The sequence below is a fragment of the Aphis gossypii genome, chromosome 2 (assembly GCF_020184175.1).
Source record: "Aphis gossypii isolate Hap1 chromosome 2, ASM2018417v2, whole genome shotgun sequence".
Lineage (NCBI taxonomy): Eukaryota > Metazoa > Arthropoda > Insecta > Hemiptera > Aphididae > Aphis > Aphis gossypii.
This window is the reverse complement of record NC_065531.1, coordinates 66,588,764-66,611,257: the sequence shown is the minus strand read 5'-3', so window position 1 is coordinate 66,611,257 and position 22,494 is coordinate 66,588,764. Positions and strand designations below refer to the sequence as shown.

The window sequence follows — 22,494 nt, the reverse complement described above, 5'->3', positions numbered from 1 at the left end:
TTAAAATCAACGCAATACATTAAATTTTCGAAATCGTGTTATGGCCATACGAACACTATTCAGTTTATTCGTAAACTGAGTAACAACCTTATATAACCCTGATACCCGAGTCGCGGTTTTTATACTTAAACTCGCGGTGCGGCGGAGATCAAAGAACAGCTGTTGCGCGAGAGAAGTCATTGTACAATACAAATGGTAGAATCGTTATTATAAGGTAGATATTGTCCTATTGTTCTTTATTTCAAATTATATGACACAACACTTTCTATAAACCGTCGTTTGAGTATCAGGATACCATGGTTTAGTAACGTTGCTTCGACCTCTCAGTAGTACGAGTACATCTCTGCTGTACCTATATGTCGAACATCAGTCATAAAGTCAGATTTTTTAGTAAATTTATTTTTAATCTAGATGTGACGCGGACGGACGGGAAAACATAAAAATGCGGTTGATTGCGCTTCCTCGAGCGTAATCTTACTATTATATAATTCAAAAATACAAATTTAAACAATAATATAAATGAACAATACACTGTGTGTGAGTAGGGGGGGGGGGGGGGTAATGATCATACCTGGCTATTGTAACCAGGGCGCGCGTAGGTACTTATTATGGCTTTCCTAAACGGCGTCATTAGTAACATTGATAGGCGGCAAAAAAATTATGCAATAATGTTCTGATAATATTATTTAAATCAAAATTAATTTCTAATTAATCTTAAATAATGTTAACATTTTTAAATACAATTTATGGTAATGTTATTATAACATTTTTTTGCTGTGTGGGTAACAACATAATATACACAAATTTTCGCCCCCGGGTCGCTCACTCCACAACTTAAATACTGCGTGCCAGTATCAGATTTGAATCCAAATGGTTAATTTGAATGAAAGTTAAACTTAATAACGTAATATGTTTTATTGCATATAAACAAAATACATGTAACAAATAAAATAAGTGGCTGAGTGACGTGAAAGTGCTCAGTTGTTGATAGCTTTGGTACATCTGCCGTTGCTGGTCTTCGGGCGCCCTTATATATTGTGGTGCGTCTCTTGTTTACGTCGTGTTGTCGCCTTCTGGGTAAAACCAGGTATCCTTGTTGTTGTTGTTGCAAATTCGGACACGAATTTGAGAATGTGCAATAACATCTCAAATGCATCATTAGTGCACTGTAATTATTGGTGCGCTTACTATCCCGACACGTGTCATGGTCATAGTAGCATCCGCATTACCCTTGACACGAGGCATGGTCATACTAACTTAGCCTTGTAATCTCGTAGATATCTTATAGATATCTCATAGCCCATAACAATACAATAAAAATAAAGTTGAGCTGGAATCTTAGAATCTAATTGCAATTCATCACTTTCATTTGATATTTATAATACAATTTATGTTTCAATCAAAATAAATTTTCATACCTGATAATCAATTTTTGCGTCACATTTTTATGTCACATTATTAAATTAATTAATAATTTATTATAAATACACTATTTTTTAAAGTTTGTGACTGGCCTCTGCCACATTATTTCGCACCCGAGTCGCCACTCCTGAGTGGGTGTTGGTCGGTCGCAAGAACCGACGGCCGACGACATTTTTAACCAACGTGAATTACGTCGAATTTTATCTATCGATTGGGCAACCACTGTCCGATTTTTTGTGCACTCATCAAGCCGAAACGTATCGCTGTTTCGCCAAAGCGAGTTGCCTCCATGTTATCTAATAATAAATTATTTTATACAAATACTATGGGTGCGTTCGTCTTGGACGATTTTCCGATTACAGTGCTCACGCTAACGATACCGAATATGAACCATTCACCTTGGGATAAGCGCTATATAGTAAGAAATATCACGTTAGCTTCAAGACGAACGCAAATTATTCGTGCACAATCATTGCGACGTCGGACGTTATCACTTTATGAGTTATCAGTGTTATCACGTAACTCGTTAGTCGTTACTCGTTATTCCACTTCCACAGCTGATCACTAATGCATACAAAATCATTTTTAATTATTATTTAATTCTAAATTATAATTAGTAATAGGTACCTAATTATGGGCGACATAAATGAACAAGAGTAAGTAGGACTAGCTCTAAAACTAGTTGGCGAAGTCAATTTTTTCTCTTCGTCGGAAGAAGTGAGGACGATGATCAATGACTTTGAACTTGCAGCGCCGTTTTTAACTGCCAAAAATGTTATACCTAGAATGGAAAATTATGAACATTAGAATTACTTTCCATCAGAATAAAATAATAATGCTGAAAAAATATAATATAAGTAAATATATAAACTATTAATATAAGATTTTAAAAAATTAAAATCATTTATTTAATTTCATTTTATTCGTTATTATGATGTTTTCATTTTTATTTTGAAAATAAAAAACTAATTTTTCATCTCACACATTAGAAATATTTGAAATCAGAATAAAATATTAATGCTGAATAAATATAATACAAGAAAAAATATAAACTATTAATATAAGATTTTAAAAAATTGAAAATCATTTATTTAATTTCATTTTATTCGTAATTATGATGTTTTTAATTTTATTTTGAAAATAAAAAAATTATTATTCATCTCACACATTTGAAATATTTTCCATCAGTATAAGATGTTAATGCAGAAAAAACATAATATAAGAAAATTATTTATTTGATTATATGAGGCTTTTAAAATTGCTTAATCGTAATTGAAAACTTAATCATAGATTGATCCAATGTAATTATTGTTTAGGTATTACTATATATCAGGGAACTTATCTCAAAGAATTAAAGCCTATGCCATTTAAATCAGAAAATCATGGATAACAGTGATGATTTTGCATCACACGAAATATAATGATATGAATCTTTTGAAAATTGAAAACCATTTGTATAAATTTTATTCGTAATTATGATGTTTTAATTTTTAATTTGAAAATAAAAAACTAATTATTCATCTCACTCACTAGAATTACTTTCCATCAGAATAAGATATTAATGCTGAAAAAATATAATATAAGTAAAAATATAAACTATTAATATAAGATTTTAAAAAATTGAAAATCATTTATTTCACTTCAAATTATTCGTAATTATGATGTTTCCATTTTTTATTCTGAAAATAAAAAACTAATTATTCATCTCACACATTTGAAATATTTTAAATCAGAATAAAATATTAATGCAGAAAAAAGTAAATATAAGAAAATTATTTAATTAATTATATAAGATGTTAAAAAATTGAAAATCATTTATTTAATTTCATTTTATTCGTAATTATGATGTTTTTAATTTTATTTTGAAAATAAAAAACTAATTTTTCATCTCACACATTAGAAATATTTGAAATCAGAATAAATATTAATGCTGAAAAATATAATATAAGTAAAAATATAAACTATTAATATATATTTTAAAAAATTGAAAATCATTTATTTAATTTCATTTTATTCGTTATTATGATGTTTTCATTTTTATTTTGAAAATAAAAAACTAATTATTCATCTCACACATTTGAATAATTTTAAATCAGAATAAATATTAATGCAGAAAAAAGTAAATATAAGAAAATTATTTAATTAATTATATAAGATGTTAAAAAATTGAAAATCATTTATCTAATTTCATTTTATTCGTAATTATGATGTTTTCATTTTTATTTTGAAAAAAAAAATGATTTTTCATCTCACACATTAGAAATATTTGAAATCAGAATAAAATATTAATGCTGAATAAATATAATACAAGTAAAAATATAAACTATTAATATAAGATTTTAAAAAATTGAAAATCAATTATTTAATTTCATTTTATTCGTAATTATGATGTTTTTAATTTTATTTTGAAAATAAAAAAATTATCATTCATCTCACACATTTGAAATATATTCCATCAGTATAAGATGTTAATGCAGAAAAAAGATAATATAAGAAAATTATTTATTTGATTATATGAGGCTTTTAAAATTGCTTAATCTTAATTGAAAACTTAATCATAGATTAATCCAATGTAATTATTGTTTAGGTATTACTATATATCATGGAACTTATCTCAAAGACTTGAAGCCTATGCCATTTAAATCAGAAAATCATGGATAACAGCGATGGTTTTGCATCATACGAAATATAATGATATAATCTTTTAAAAAATTGAAAACCATTTATAAATTTTATTCGTAATTATGATGTTTTAATTTTATTTTGAAAATAAAAAACTAATTATTCATCTCACTCACTAGAATTACTTTCCATCAGAATAAGATATTAATGCTGAAAAAATATTATATAAGTAAAAGTATAAACTATTAATATAAGATTTTAAAAAATTGAAAATCATTTATTTAATTTCATTTTATTCGTAATTATGATGTTTTTAATTTTATTTTGAAAATAAAAAACTAATTTTTCATCTCACACATTAGAAATATTTGAAATCAGAATAAAATATTAATGCTGAAAAAATATAATATAAGTAAAAATATAAACTATTAATATAATATTTTAAAAAATTGAAAATCATTTATTTAATTTCATTTTATTCGTAATTATGATGTTTTTAATTTTATTTTGAAAATAAAAAACTAATTATTCATCTCACACATTTGAAATATTTTAATCAGAATAAAATATTAATGCTGAAAAATATAATATAAGTAAAATATAAACTATTAATATAATATTTTAAAAAATTGAAAATCATTTATTTAATTTCATTTTATTCGTAATTATGATGTTTTTAATTTTATTTTGAAAATAAAAAACTAATTATTCATCTCACACATTGAAATATTTTAATCAGAATAAAATATTAATGCTGAAAAATATAATATAAGTAAAAATATAAACTATTAATATAAGATTTTAAAAAATTGAAAATCATTTATTTAATTTCATTTTATTCGTAATTATGATGTTTTTAATTTTATTTTGAAAATAAAAAACTAATTATTCATCTCACTCACTAGAATTACTTTCCATCAGAATAAGATATTAATGCTGAAAAAATATTATATAAGTAAAAATATAAACTATTAATATAAGATTTTAAAAAATTGAAAATCATTTATTTAATTTCATTTTATTCGTAATTATGATGTTTTTAATTTTATTTAGAAAATAAAAAACTAATTATTCATCTCACACATTTGAAATATTTTAAATCAGAATAAAATATTAATGCTGAAAAAATATATAAGTAAAAATATAAACTATTAATATAAATGTTAAAAAATTGAAAATCATTTATCTAATTTCATTTTTTTCGTAATTATGATGTTTTCATTTTTATTTTGAAAATAAAAAACTAATTTTTCATCTCACACATTAGAAATATTTGAAATCAGAATAAGATATTAATGCTGAAAAAATATAATATAAGTAAATATATAAACTATTAATATAAGATTTTAAAAAATTGAAAATCATTTATTTAATTTCATTTTATTCGTAATTATGATGTTTTTAATTTTATTTTGAAAATAAAAAAATTATTATTCATCTCACACATTTGAAATATTTCCCATCAGTATAAGATGTTAATGCAGAAAAAAGATAATATAAAAAAATTATTTATTTGATTATATGAGGCTTTTAAAATTGCTTAATCTTAATTGAAAACTTAATCATAGATTGATCCAATGTAATTATTGTTTAGGTATTACTATATATCATGGAACTTATCTCAAAGAATTGAAGCCTTTGCATTTAAATCAGAAAATCATGGATAACAGCGATGGTTTTGCATCACACGAAATATAATGATTTGAATCTTTTGAAAATTGAAAACCATTTGTATAAATTTTATTCGTAATTATGATGTTTTAATTTTTATTTTGAAAATAAAAAACTAATTATTCATCTCACTCACTAGAATTACTTTCCATCAGAATAAGATATTAATGCTGAAAAAATATAATATAAGTAAAAATATAAACTATTAATATAAGATTTTAAAAAATTGAAAATCATTTATTTCACTTCATTATTCGTAATTATGATGTTCCATTTTTTATTCTGAAAATAAAAAACTAATATTCATCTCACACATTTGAAATATTTTAAATCAGAATAAAATATTAATGCAGAAAAAAGTAATATAAGAAAATTATTTAATTAATTATATAAGATGTTAAAAAATTGAAAATCATTTATTTAATTTCATTTTATTCGTAATTATGATGTTTTTAATTTTATTTTGAAAATAAAAAACTAATTTTTCATCTCACACATTAGAAATATTTGAAATCAGAATAAATATTAATGCTGAAAAAATATAATATAAGTAAAATATAAACTATTAATATAATATTTTAAAAAATTGAAAATCATTTATTTAATTTCATTTTATTCGTAATTATGATGTTTTAATTTTATTTTGAAAATAAAAACTAATTATTCATCTCACACACATTTGAAATATTTTAAATCAGAATAAATATTAATGCTGAAAAAATATAATATAAGTAAAAATATAAACTATTAATATAATATTTTAAAAAATTGAAAATCATTTATTTAATTTCATTTTATTCGTATTATGATGTTTTTAATTTTATTTTGAAAATAAAAAACTAATTATTCATCTCACACATTTGAAATATTTTAAATCAGAATAAAATATTAATGCTGAAAAAATATAATATAAGTAAAAATATAAACTATTAATATAATATTTTAAAAAATTGAAAATCATTTATTTAATTTCATTTTATTCGTAATTATGATGTTTTTAATTTTATTTTGAAAATAAAAAACTAATTATTCATCTCACACATTTGAAATATTTTAAATCAGAATAAAATATTAATGCTGAAAAAATATAATATAAGTAAAAATATAAACTATTAATATAATATTTTAAAAAATTGAAAATCATTTATTTAATTTCATTTTATTCGTAATTATGATGTTTTTAATTTTATTTTGAAAATAAAAAAATTATTCATCTCACACATTTGAAATATTTTAAATCAGAATAAAATATTAATGCTGAAAAATATAATATAAGTAAAAATATAAACTATTAATATAATATTTTAAAAAATTGAAAATCATTTATTTAATTTCATTTTATTCGTAATTATGATGTTTTTAATTTTATTTTGAAAATAAAAACTAATTATTCATCTCACACACTAGAATTACTTTCCATCAGAATAAGATATTAATGCTGAAAAAATATTATATAAGTAAAAATATAAACTATTAATATAAGATTTTAAAAATTGAAAATCATTTATTTAATTTCATTTTATTCGTAATTATGATGTTTTTAATTTTATTTAGAAAATAAAAAACTAATTATTCATCTCACACATTTGAAATATTTTAAATCAGATAAAATATTAATGCTGAAAAAATATATATAAGTAAAATATAAACTATTATATAAGATGTTAAAAAATTGAAAATCATTTATTTAATTTCATTTTTTTCGTAATTATGATGTTTTTATTTTATTTTGAAAATAAAAAACTAATTTTTCATCTCACACATTAGAAATATTTGAAATCAGAATAAGATATTAATGCTGAAAAATATAATATAAGTAAATATATAACTATTAATATAAGATTTTAAAAATTGAAAATCATTTATTTATTTCATTTTATTCGTAATTATGATGTTTTAATTTTATTTTGAAAATAAAAAACTAATTATTCATCTCACACATTTGAAATATTTTAAATCAGAATAAAATATTAATGCTGAAAAAATATAATAAGTAAAAATATAAACTATTAATATAAGATTTTAAAAAATTGAAAATCATTTATTTAATTTCATTTTATTCGTAATTATGATGTTTTTAATTTTATTTTGAAAATAAAAAACTAATTATTCATCTCACACACTAGAATTACTTTCCATCAGAATAAGATATTAATGCTGAAAAAATATAATATAAGTAAAAATATAACTATTAATATAAGATTTTAAAAAATTGAAAATCATTTATTTAATTTCATTTTATTCGTAATTATGATGTTTTTAATTTTATTTTGAAAATAAAAACTAATTATTCATCTCACTCACTAGAATTACTTTCCATCAGAATAAGATATTAATGCTGAAAAAATATTATATAAGTAAAAATAAACTATTAATATAAGATTTTAAAAAATTGAAAATCATTTATTTAATTTCATTTTATTCGTAATTATGATGTTTTAATTTTATTTTGAAAATAAAAAACTAATTATTCATCTCACACATTAGAAATATTTGAAATCAGAATAAGATATTAATGCTGAAAAAATATAATATAAGTAAATATATAAACTATTAATATAAGATTTTAAAAAATTGAAAATCATTTATTTAATTTCATTTTATTCGTAATTATGATGTTTTTAATTTTATTTTGAAAATAAAAAACTAATTATTCATCTCACACATTTGAAATATTTTAAATCAGAATAAAATATTAATGCTGAAAAATATATATAAGTAAAATATAAACTATTAATATAATATTTTAAAAAATTGAAAATCATTTATTTAATTTCATTTTATTCGTAATTATGATGTTTTTAATTTTATTTTGAAAATAAAAACTAATTATTCATCTCACTCACTAGAATTACTTTCCATCAGAATAAGATATTAATGCTGAAAAAATATTATATAAGTAAAAATATAAACTATTAATATAATATTTTAAAAAATTGAAAATCATTTATTTAATTTCATTTTATTCGTAATTATGATGTTTTTAATTTTATTTTGAAAATAAAAAACTAATTATTCATCTCACACATTAGAATTACTTTCCATCAGAATAAGATATTAATGCTGAAAAAATATAATATAAGTAAAAATATAAACTATTAATATAAGATTTTAAAAAATTGAAAATCATTTATTTCACTTCAAATTATTCGTAATTATGATGTTTTTAATTTTATTTTGAAAATAAAAAACTAATTATTCATCTCACACATTGGAAATATTTGAAATCAGAATAAAATATTAATGTTGAAAAATATAATATAAGTAAAAATATAAACTATTAATATAAGATTTTAAAAAATTGAAAATCATTTATTTAATTTCATTTTATTCGTTATTATGATGTTTTCATTTTTATTTTGAAAATAAAAAACTAATTTTTCATCTCACACATTTGAAATATTTGAAATCAGAATAAATATTAATGTTGAAAAAATATAATATAAGTAAAAATATAAACTATTAATATAATATTTTAAAAAATTGAAAATCATTTATTTAATTTCATTTTATTCGTAATTATGATGTTTTTAATTTTATTTTGAAAATAAAAACTAATTATTCATCTCACACATTTGAAATATTTTAAATCAGAATAAATATTAATGCTGAAAAATATAATACAAGTAAAAATATAAACTATTAATATAAGATTTTAAAAAATTGAAAATCATTTATTTAATTTCATTTTATTCGTAATTATGATGTTTTTAATTTTATTTTGAAAATAAAAAACTAATTATTCATCTCACACATTTGAAATATTTTAAATCAGAATAAAATATTAATGCTGAAAAAATATAATATAAGTAAAAATATAAACTATTAATATAAGATGTTAAAAAATTGAAAATCATTTATCTAATTTCATTTTTTTCGTAATTATGATGTTTTCATTTTTATTTTGAAAATAAAAAACTAATTTTTCATCTCACACATTAGAAATATTTGAAATCAGAATAAGATATTAATGCTGAAAAAATATAATATAAGTAAATATATAAACTATTAATATAAGATTTTAAAAAATTGAAAATCATTTATTTAATTTCATTTTATTCGTAATTATGATGTTTTTAATTTTATTTTGAAAATAAAAAACTAATTATTCATCTCACACATTTGAAATATTTGAAATCAGAATAAGATATTAATGCTGAATAAATATAATACAAGTAAAAATATAAACTATTAATATAAGATTTTAAAAAATTGAAAATCATTTATTTAATTTCATTTTATTCGTAATTATGATGTTTTTAATTTTATTTTGAAAATAAAAAACTAATTATTCATCTCACTCACTAGAATTACTTTCCATCAGAATAAGATATTAATGCTGAAAAAATATTATATAAGTAAAAATATAAACTATTAATATAATATTTTAAAAAATTGAAAATCATTTATTTAATTTCATTTTATTCGTAATTATGATGTTTTTAATTTTATTTTGAAAATAAAAAACTAATTATTCATCTCACTCACTAGAATTACTTTCCATCAGAATAAGATATTAATGCTGAAAAAATATAATATAAGTAAAAATATAAACTATTAATATAATATTTTAAAAAATTGAAAATCATTTATTTAATTTCATTTTATTCGTAATTATGATGTTTTTAATTTTATTTTGAAAATAAAAAACTAATTATTCATCTCACTCACTAGAATTACTTTCCATCAGAATAAGATATTAATGCTGAAAAAATATTATATAAGTAAAAATATAAACTATTAATATAATATTTTAAAAAATTGAAAATCATTTATTTAATTTCATTTTATTCGTAATTATGATGTTTTTAATTTTATTTTGAAAATAAAAAACTAATTATTCATCTCACACATTTGAAATATTTTAAATCAGAATAAAATATTAATGCTGAAAAATATAATATAAGTAAAATATAAACTATTAATATAAGATGTTAAAAAATTGAAAATCATTTATCTAATTTCATTTTATTCGTAATTATGATGTTTTCATTTTTATTTTGAAAATAAAAAACTAATTATTCATCTCACACATTAGAAATTTTGAAATCAGAATAAAATATTAATGCTGAAAAATATAATATAAGTAAAATATAAACTATTATATAAGATTTTAAAAAATTGAAAATCATTTATTTAATTTCATTTTATTCGTAATTATGATGTTTTTAATTTTATTTTGAAAATAAAAAACTAATTATTCATCTCACACATTAGAATTACTTTCCATCAGAATAAGATATTAATGCTGAAAAAATATAATATAAGTAAAAATATAAACTATTAATATAAGATTTTAAAAATTGAAAATCATTTATTTCACTTCAAATTATTCGTAATTATGATGTTTTTAATTTTATTTTGAAAATAAAAAACTAATTATTCATCTCACACATTGGAAATATTTGAAATCAGAATAAAATATTAATGTTGAAAAATATAATATAAGTAAAAATATAAACTATTAATATAAGATTTTAAAAAATTGAAAATCATTTATTTAATTTCATTTTATTCGTTATTATGATGTTTTCATTTTTATTTTGAAAATAAAAAACTAATTTTTCATCTCACACATTGAAATATTTGAAATCAGAATAAATATTAATGCTGAAAAAATATAATATAAGTAAAAATATAAACTATTAACATAAGATTTTAAAAAATTGAAAATCATTTATTTAATTTCATTTTATTCGTAATTATGATGTTTTTAATTTTATTTTGAAAATAAAAAACTAATTATTCATCTCACACATTTGAAATATTTTAAATCAGAATAAAATATTAATGCTGAAAAAATATAATATAAGTAAAAATATAAACTATTAATATAAGATTTTAAAAAATTGAAAATCATTTATTTAATTTCATTTTATTCGTAATTATGATGTTTTTAATTTTATTTTGAAAATAAAAAACTAATTATTCATCTCACACATTAGAATTATTTCCATCAGAATAAAATTAATGCTGAAAAATATAATATAAGAAAAAAATAAACTTATTATATGAGATTTTAAAAAATTGAAAATCATTTATTTAATTTCATTTTATTCGTAATTATGATGTTTTCATTTTTATTTTGAAAATAAAAAACTAATTATTCATCTCACACATTAGAATTACTTTCCATCAGAATAAAATATTAATGCTGAAAAAATATAATATAAGTAAAAATATAAACTATTAATATAATTTTAAAAAATTGAAAATCATTTACTTAATTTCATTTATTCGTAATTATGATGTTTTTAATTTTATTTTGAAAATAAAAAACTAATTATTCATCTCACACATTGGAAATATTTGAAATCAGAATAAAATATTAATGTTGAAAAAATAATATAAGTAAAATATAAACTATTAATATAAGATTTTAAAAAATTGAAAATCATTTATTTAATTTCATTTTATTCGTAATTATGATGTTTTTAATTTTATTTTGAAAATAAAAAACTATTATTCATCTCACACATTTGAAATATTTCCATCAGAATAAATATTAATGCAGAAAAAAGATAATATAAAAAAATTATTATTTGATTATATGAGGCTTTTAAAATTGCTTAATCTTAATGAAAACTTAATCATAGATTGATCCAATGTAATTATGTTTAGGTATTACTATATATCATGGAACTTATCTCAAGAATTGAAGCCTTTGCATTTAAATCAGAAAATCATGGATAACAGCGATGGTTTTGCATCACACGAAATATAATATTTGAATCTTTTGAAAATTGAAAATCATTTATTTAATTCATTTTATTCGTAATTATGATGTTTTTATTTTTATTTTGAAAATAAAAAACTAATTATTCATCTCACACATTAGAATTACTTTCCATCAGAATAAGATATTAATGCTGAAAAAATATAATATAAAAAAATATAAACTATTAATATAAGATTTTAAAAAATTGAAAATCATTTATCTAATTTCATTTTATTCGTAATTATGATGTTTTCATTTTTATTTTGAAAATAAAAAACTAATTTTTCATCTCACACATTGGAAATATTTGAAATCAGAATAAAATATTAATGTTGAAAAAATATAATATAAGTAAAAATATAAACTATTAATATAAGATTTTAAAAAATTGAAAATCATTTATTTAATTTCATTTTATTCGTTATTATGATGTTTTCATTTTTATTTTGAAAATAAAAAACTAATTTTTCATCTCACACATTTGAAATATTTGAAATCAGAATAAAATATTAATGTTGAAAAAATATAATATAAGTAAAAATATAAACTATTAATATAATATTTTAAAAAATTGAAAATCATTTATTTAATTTCATTTTATTCGTAATTATGATGTTTTTAATTTTATTTTGAAAATAAAAAACTAATTATTCATCTCACACATTAGAAATATTTGAAATCAGAATAAAATATTAATGCTGAATAAATATAATACAAGTAAAAATATAAACTATTAATATAAGATTTTAAAAAATTGAAAATCATTTATTTAATTTCATTTTATTCGTAATTATGATGTTTTTAATTTTATTTTGAAAATAAAAAACTAATTATTCATCTCACACATTAAAATTATTTTCCATCAGAATAAAATATTAATGCTGAAAAAATATAATATAAGAAAAGAAATAAACTTATTATATGAGATTTTAAAAAATTGAAAATCATTTATTTAATTTCATTTTATTCGTAATTATGATGTTTTTAATTTTATTTTGAAAATAAAAAACTAATTATTCATCTCACACATTAGAATTACTTTCCATCACAATAAAATATTAATGCTGAAAAAATATAATATAAGTAAAAATATAAACTATTAATATAAGATTTTAAAAAATTAAAAATCATTTATTTAATTTCATTTTATTCGTAATTATGATGTTTTTAATTTTATTTTGAAAATAAAAAACTAATTATTCATCTCACACATTAGAATTACTTTCCATCAGAATAAAATATTAATGCTGAAAAAATATAATATAAGTAAAAATATAAACTATGAATATAAGATTTTAAAAAATTAAAAATCATTTATTTAATTTCAAATTATTCGTAATTATGATTTTTTAATTTTATTTTGAAAATAAAAAACTAATTATTCATCTCACACATTAGAAATCTTTTCCATCAGTATAAGATTTAATGCAGAAAGAATAAATATAAGAAAACTATTTAATTAATATATAAGATGTTAAAAAATTGAAAATCATTTATTTAATTTCATTTTATTCGTAATTATGATGTTTTTAATTTTATTTTGAAAATAAAAACTAATTATTCATCTCACACATTAAAATATTTTCCATCAGAATAAAATATTAATGCTGAAAAAATATAATAATAGAAAAGAAATAAACTTATTATATGAGATTTTAAAAAATTGAAAATCATTTATTTAATTTCATTTTATTCGTAATTATGATGTTTTCATTTTTATTTTGAAAATAAAAAACTAATTTTTCATCTCACACATTTGAAATATTTTAAATCAGAATAAAATATTAATGCTGAAAAAATATAATATAAGTAAAATATAAACTATTAATATAAGATGTTAAAAATTAAAAATCATTTATTTCATTTCATTTATTCGTAATTATGATGTTTTTAATTTTATTTTGAAAATAAAAAACTAATTATTCATCTCACACATAGAATTACTTTCCATCAGAATAAATATTAATGCTGAAAAAATATAATATAGTAAAAATATAAACTATTAATATAAGATTTTAAAAAATTGAAAATCATTTATTTAATTTCATTTTTTTCGTAATTATGATGTTTTCATTTTTATTTTGAAAATAAAAAACTAATTTTTCATCTCACACATTAGAAAGATTTGAAATCAGAATAAAATATTAATGCTGAAAAAATATAATATAAGTAAAAATATAAACTATTAATATAAGATTTTAAAAAATTGAAAATCAATTATTTAATTTCATTTTATTCGTAATTATGATGTTTTTAATTTTATTTTGAAAATAAAAAAATTATTATTCATCTCACACATTTGAAATATTTCCCATCAGTATATGATGTTAATGCAGAAAAAAGATAATATAAGAAAATTATTTATTTGATTATATGAGGCTTTTAAAATTGCTTAATCGTAATTGAAAACTTAATCATAGATTGATCCAATGTAATTATTGTTTAGGTATTACTATATATCATGGAACTTATCTCAAAGAATTGAAGCCTTTGCATTTAAATCAGAAAATCATGGATAACAGCGATGGTTTTGCATCACACGAAATATAATGATTTGAATCTTTTAAAAAATTGAAAACATTTGTATAAATTTTATATTCGTAATTATGATGTTTTAATTTTTATTTTGAAAATAAAAAACTAATTATTCATCTCACTCACTAGAATTACTTTCCATCAGATAAGATATTAATGCTGAAAAAATATAATATAAATAAAAATATAACTATTAATATAAGATTTTAAAAAATTGAAAATCATTTATCTAATTTCATTTATTCGTAATTATGATGTTTTCATTTTTATTTTGAAAATAAAAACTAATTTTCATCTCACACATTGGAAATATTTGAAATCAGAATAAATATTAATGTTGAAAAAATATAATATAAGTAAAAATATAAACTATTAATATAAGATTTTAAAAATTGAAAATCATTTATTTAATTTCATTTTATTCGTATTATGATGTTTTCATTTTTATTTTGAAAATAAAAAACTAATTTTTCATCTCACACATTTGAAATATTTGAAATCAGAATAAAATATTAATGTTGAAAAAATATAATATAAGTAAAAATATAAACTATTAATATAATATTTTAAAAAATTGAAAATCATTTATTTAATTTCATTTTATTCGTAATTATGATGTTTTCATTTTTATTTTGAAAATAAAAAACTAATTATTCATCTCACACATTAGAAATATTTGAAATCAGAATAAAATATTAATGCTGAATAAATATAATACAAGTAAAAATATAAACTATTAATATAAGATTTTAAAAAATTGAAAATCATTTATTTAATTTCATTTTATTCGTAATTATGATGTTTTTAATTTTATTTTGAAAATAAAAAACTAATTATTCATCTCACACATTAAAATTATTTTCCATCAGAATAAAATATTAATGCTGAAAAAATATAATATAAGAAAAAATAAACTATTAATATAAGATTTTAAAAAATTGAAAATCATTTATTTAATTTCATTTTATTCGTAATTATGATGTTTTTAATTTTATTTTGAAAATAAAAAACTAATTATTCATCTCACACATTAGAATTACTTTCCATCACAATAAAATATTAATGCTGAAAAAATATAATATAAGTAAAAATATAAACTATGAATATAAGATTTTAAAAAATTAAAAATCATTTACTTCACATCAAATTATTCGTAATTATGATGTTTTTAATTTTATTTTGAAAATAAAAAACTAATTATTCATCTCACACATTAGAATTACTTTCCATCAGAATAAAATATTAATGCTGAAAAAATATAATATAAGTAAAAATATAAACTATGAATATAAGATTTTAAAAAATTAAAAATCATTTATTTCACTTCAAATTATTCGTAATTATGATGTTTTTAATTTTATTTTGAAAATAAAAAACTAATTATTCATCTCACACATTAGAAATCTTTTCCATCAGTATAAGATGTTAATGCAGAAAGAAGTAAATATAAGAAAACTATTTAATTAATTATATAAGATGTTAAAAAATTGAAAATCATTTATTTAATTTCATTTTATTCGTAATTATGATGTTTTTAATTTTATTTTGAAAATAAAAAACTAATTATTCATCTCACACATTAAAATTATTTTCCATCAGAATAAAATATTAATGCTGAAAAAATATAATAATAGAAAAGAAATAAACTTATTATATGAGATTTTAAAAAATTGAAAATCATTTATTTAATTTCATTTTATTCGTTATTATGATGTTTTCATTTTTATTTTGAAAATAAAAAACTAATTTTTCATCTCACACATTTGAAATATTTTAAATCAGAATAAAATATTAGTGCTGAAAAAATATAATATAAGTAAAAATATAAACTATTAATATAAGATGTTAAAAATTTAAAAATCATTTATTTCACTTCAAATTATTCGTAATTATGATGTTTTTAATTTTATTTTGAAAATAAAAAACTAATTATTCATCTCACACATTAGAATTACTTTCCATCAGAATAAAATATTAATGCTGAAAAAATATAATATAAGTAAAAATATAAACTATGAATATAAGATTTTAAAAAATTAAAAATCATTTATTTCACTTCAAATTATTCGTAATTATGATGTTTTTAATTTTATTTTGAAAATAAAAAACTAATTATTCATCCCACACATTAGAATTACTTTCCATCAGAATAATATATTAATGCTGAAAATATATAATATAGGTAAAAATATAAACTATTAATATAAGATTTTAAAAAATTGAAAATCATTTATTTTTAACTCACAAGTTTGTCGGTGCTCGGCTGGCCAGCAGACTGCTACCTTGGCCACAATAATTTCACACACATAGACACAAAATAATTTAAATAATACACGCAAAAGAAATAAATAATACGATCAGCACCGACAAAAATTCAATAACAAGTATAAAATAAAATGTAAAATTGGTGGCGATTAGCACGCAGCGCACACGATATATAATATAATATAATACAAAAAAAAGGGTGGCGATTTGCGCCCACACAAGGTATAGTAGAAAGAAATGGCGATTAGTGCACACTCTAATACTCTATATATTGTATAATATTATAATACAAAAAATGTGGCGATTCGTGCACACATAAAAAAGAATATTAAAATAGTAGTGATATGCGCCCATGAACTAAATTACTAGTGTGGGTTAGGTTACTAATTTATTAATAGAATTTTCAATTAGGTAGTTGTTTTATTTCACGTATATTTACAGGTCAATTTATGAAAAATTTAATGTAGGGAGAGCAACTGCATTGAAATGGGTAAGAAGAGTGGTTAACGCTTTAGACATTCTAGCACCTGCTTTTATTGTATGGCCTAATGAGGAAAGAGCAAAGGTTATTAGAAATGGATTTATTGGCATCAGTAACCTTCCTAATGTCCTCAGTGCAATAGAAGGGACCCACATAAACATACCGACACCTCATGATCATCCAAAGTCTTACGTTAACAGAAAAGGTCACCACTCAATTCAACTACAAGTATATTAGATTTTTTTTTTGTCAAGATGACATTATAGTATGCTACTATGTTTACTTATAAACTTTTTGTAGTTGAATTGGATACGGATTTAATAAATACTATGTTTTTATAGGCTGTTTGTGATCATCAGTGTAAGTTAATTCACTGTTATGCCGGAAACGTTGGTTCAGTTCATGACCAACAAGTGTTTCGTTTGCCTGAATTACACTAGGACATAAACAACCCTACAAAATTTCCCAACAACTCCCATCTTGTTGGTGATGCAGCCTACACGTTGCAAGAACACCTATTGGTACCATATTTAAGTATTTAACTTTTTAATTTTTTTTTTTGTAAAATATTTTGTATTTAACTTTTAAGCCGGGGACCAATTGTCCGGGGACCGATTGTCCTAAATCCAGACGAACGCACCCTATAGCGTATTTTTTTCGCGCCCTAACGACGTTGGCTATCGTCTGTCAGGCAACAACACGTACATGATAAGATATGTTGATAGTAGGAATGGTGCGCGCGTGCATGCGCGTACGTAACTTGGAACTAGCTGTAGTGATCCGCTCGTCGTATCGCCACTTAATGGCAGGTAGTTTAATCAAGGTTGTTGGCTTGCATACTACTTCCCTCATTGTGAACACACTGTCAATAGTACTACCACTCTCGTCCATTCGACGACATTTTAATTATTGAGGTTAACATAACATTGTTATTCGATTATTCTGCTTTCTTCCGTATAGTGTTCACGGTTTTCATTTTGCTTGGTCCCGCTGCCTGGTTTATTTATCCAACGCCGCAACTTTTGGATTTTCGACATGAGTTCCAGGTGAGTAACAACTAGTATTTATGCACATGCACGGGATTTTGATATCTCGTTTACTCGGTTTTTAACCACGGTTTTCGTTGTTTGCTAATGTTGTCCGTCTCCATATTATCAACACGCACCTGAGATCTGTAGTGATTTTTTGATTACTTATCTTCCTATGAAATGTTAAGCTGAATATTATGTAATACGCAAACATTGAAACATCTCAAACATCTAACATACTTCATCGTAATATGTTGTGGATATCTATTTGATGTCGAAATCTAAATTACAAAGATGTCTATAGAATTGGTCCACATATAATGCTTTTTTGACTCTACTTCTGACATCTATGAGACAACTGCTAGAATGGACATAATGACATCTACAGAGAATCAAAATTGTAAATAGATTTATTTGAAAGATTTCTATATAGTCTATAGTTAGTTTTTTGTGAGAACTACATTTCTTTGAGTTGCAATAAAATATAAATCAAACAATGTTCAATAATTAATTCAAAACTAATAAAAATTTTTATTAAAATATTATAACTATTCATTATGGTAATACTAAAGATTCATTTAAAAATAATATTATAAGAACTCAACAATAACTAAACATATATTTCAATATTAAAAAAAAATAATTACTCATTACTAATATTACATTATTGTATAAAACAATTATCTGTAAACAACATTTTTATTTTTCAAAAGTTCTCTGTTGTTTGTCCTTGTTGATGCCAAACTTAACCAAGTCCTTATTCTAGTTTTAATATCTTACTCAGTTCCATCTTTATGAAAATTCAAACCGTTATCTATTTTAATATATACAATTATTCACCATTTATAAATCAATTATCTCTACTACTAGTTTAATGATTAGATAACATACTTACTACACGTTTAAGCGCATATTAATTTTAGTGTTTCCCTATTAGTAATGTGATGCTGTCATCTTACATATTATGTCACTGATTTTTGTATAATAGAAATTATTGGATTCCTTTCCATTTGATAATATTATATTTACAATGATAAGATTAGTTGTATAATTTGTAATACTAATATATAATTTTTCTTTAATAATTTGATTTTTTTTATATTTATATTAAACATAGCCCATAGGTAACTAAAATAGTGTAGTGAATGATCATAAGTCTAATGTTAGTATAAATTATTTTTTTTATAATACTTATAGAAGTAGTTTGTACCCACAAACAGTTTAAACACATTTTGATTGACATTTATAGCAAATTTATTAGAAATAAACGATGAATCTATTTAAACGCTTTGATTATTAACATAGTAATGCATTTTTATTCCAGGCGAACTAATTGTAATAAAAAAAATGAATGTGAAGGGCAAGAAGAAGAATATGATGTTGAAAAGATTTTAGATAAGCGTTCGACGTATGGGATAGTAGAATACTTTCTCAAGTGGAAGGATTATGATGATTCTTATAACTCTTGGGAACCTATGGAAAATATGAAATGTGATGGTTTAATCGCATCTTTCGAAAATCAATTAAAAGAATTTGATATGACTCAAGCAAAACATGGGCGTAAAAGGGCACGATCCAATACAAATGTTAAAAAGACTTCTCTTCTATCAGAAAATAAGGATGTTATATCTGATGAGTCTGAAGATAACGATTTAGTCAGTAGAGAAGATAGTGATGAGGTTGATGAAAAAGACAACAATTTGACACCGATAAATAAAAATGATTCTATTGACAATACTGAGGTGCCCAAAAGGATAATAGCAGAAAAAATTATTAGTTGTGTTAAATCCCAAGGCGATGTGATGTATTTTATTAAGATAGAAGGAACTGAAAAACCTAAGTGGTTTAATGCTAAAGTTGTCCATGAAATGTGCCCACAACTTCTTATCAAATACTGTGAATCTAATTTAGTATGGGCCACTGAAAATTGAATAAGAAATAACAATAATTATGTGAACCAAAATTATAAACAAGAAACATGAATTTTTTTTATAATTGAAAAATAAAAAGTAAAAAATGTATTTTATTAAAATATATTAAAATTATATTAAGTATTTGATTCAATATATTTTTATTTAATATAGCCAGTCACCTTTGTTTGAACTTGATTACTATGTCAATATTTTTTATAACGGTATTATTATTATGATAAAAGTAAATAATGAACGAGCTTTTAAATTTTGGTATTTATGCCAATTACTTTTATAATTTATAATTTCGATAACACGTAAACTGTATTAGAAACATAAAATATTATTTTGTTATTGAAAATGAAAAATACTCTATAGAGAATGAGTTGACTAATGGGTTATAAAGAAAACCAACTATTATTATGTATTGTTTACATTTTATAATGTTTTATGTTGTAAAGAGTTTTCACTGCTTTATATTATATATCTCAGACAGTAAAATGTATCAAGTTTTACTCAATGTCTTGCTTTTGGCCCGACTTCAAATAATATTAATTTTTAACAATTGTATATTATTTAAAAAAATTAATATTTTGTTAATTTATGTTTACTTTTGTTTTTATATATCTTATGCTGGTTATTATAATTAATTAATCAAAACTCTGAAAATTGAAACAAATAAATTATATAGGTTATTTTTAGTGTTAATGAATTAACTTCCTATCAAATGCCAAATATAATGTTTATTTTTTAACTGCCTATTTCGTAGGTTATAACTTATAACATTTTAATTATTCTAAGTACTCGTCTATACCCTTTCAATAAAATATTAAATTTTTATAGCATATTTGAAACAATATTTTTAGTTCTAGTACCATGGGTGTAACCCATATTAAATCAACATTTCATTGTATATATTATTATACTAATTCATTAAATTATATCTTTATTTTAATGATGTTTTGGGTTCTTTAAAGAATTCTCTTTCTTTTTTATAGTTCACAGTTGTATAGAAAAATAATATTTTATAAGTATAAATACTTATTGTATACCTTGTACTTAATATACTTTCAATAAATTTGGCATCAACTTTTTCTGTTTATACTGCCAAAAAATTGTATTACAGTCGTGCACTGTTGTTCTGGATTTTATAATTTTCTTTCTTCTGTCATCAACAGATAATTGTTTATATCATCTTAATTTGTGTACCTATAGCACTGTCAACATTTTACCTTTGTAATTATTAAAAAAAAATAACAAATAAGTCATAATAATCATAGAATAAAATAATCTTTAATAACACAACCAAAAATAAGTTTGAATATATATAGGGTGTTCCAAATTTCAGCAGATTTCAGCATGGCATACTTAAATTAGAAAAAAACAACCTATGTGAATACCTTTTTAAATCACATAATCAATAATATTTTAATGTCAATATTTTTTTTTAATTGGTACAAGGAGGTTCAAAGGGTAACTTTTAAAATTTAAATGGGAATCTATATTTTTGAAATATGACTTATGTATGATTTGTTTTTTTGATAAATGTTGATGTTTCACTCATAATTATTATGCATCAATAATTAAAAATAATATTTACGTTTGAATTAATTTTGAATTTAATTTGTAAAATATTTTTGTGTTTCTATTATATGCAATATTGTTCAACCTTTATAATTTGTACAGATAGTGTACAGATAATTAAGGTTGTAACTATCAATTTATTATAGAAATAAAACATGTGTTTGGTAACTTAATTTAATTTTACATTCATGGGTCAAATCACATGTTTGTATTATTTGATAATTAAAAAAAAAAAAAACTATACATAATACTATAATA

At 20.1% G+C, this 22,494-nt stretch overlaps 3 protein-coding genes across 5 annotated transcripts in view; all 3 read left to right on the top strand.

Moving 5' to 3' along the window:
• Positions 1-22,494, top strand: part of LOC114123603 (uncharacterized) — a 53,290-nt gene that overhangs the window by 22,424 nt on the left and 8,372 nt on the right. The window contains exon 10 of one of the 2 annotated variants that reach the window (XR_007603883.1): positions 4,010-4,103. The exons of the other annotated variant lie outside the window; for it this stretch is intronic. The gene's annotated coding sequence lies outside the window, so the exon portion shown is untranslated. Of the gene's footprint in view, positions 1-4,009; positions 4,104-22,494 lie in introns of those variants that run through there. 2 annotated transcript variants of the gene reach the window in all.
• LOC126549848 (putative nuclease HARBI1) lies at positions 1,748-18,154 on the top strand. Its single transcript, XM_050200237.1, has 3 exons — positions 1,748-1,947; positions 17,675-17,942; positions 18,056-18,154. The coding sequence occupies exons 1-3, from the start codon at positions 1,748-1,750 to the stop codon at positions 18,152-18,154; spliced, it is 567 nt and encodes a 188-aa protein (XP_050056194.1).
• LOC126549915 (chromobox protein homolog 5-like) overlaps positions 18,311-22,494 on the top strand; it is a 23,043-nt gene continuing 18,859 nt past the window's right edge. The window contains exons 1-2 of one of the 2 annotated variants that reach the window (XM_050200330.1): positions 18,314-18,760; positions 20,067-20,920. In XM_050200330.1, the coding sequence (XP_050056287.1) occupies positions 18,750-18,760; positions 20,067-20,673 (618 nt within the window). In that variant the 5' untranslated portion in view covers positions 18,314-18,749 and the 3' untranslated portion in view covers positions 20,674-20,920. Of the gene's footprint in view, positions 18,761-20,066; positions 20,921-22,494 lie in introns of those variants that run through there. The other variant, XM_050200332.1, reaches the window with a different exon arrangement.

What these genes read in the sequence shown, in the direction of transcription:
- LOC126549848 (XM_050200237.1), top strand. Translation starts at nt 1,748, where the DNA reads ATGGGTGCGTTCGTCTTGGACGATTTTCCGATTACAGTGCTCACGCTA. An exon ending in TCAGTGTTATCACGTAACTC is followed by an intron (nt 1,948 to 17,674) that starts GTTAGTCGTTAC and finishes GTATATTTACAG; the next exon opens with GTCAATTTATGAAAAATTTA. An exon ending in ACCACTCAATTCAACTACAA is followed by an intron (nt 17,943 to 18,055) that starts GTATATTAGATT and finishes ATGTTTTTATAG; the next exon opens with GCTGTTTGTGATCATCAGTG.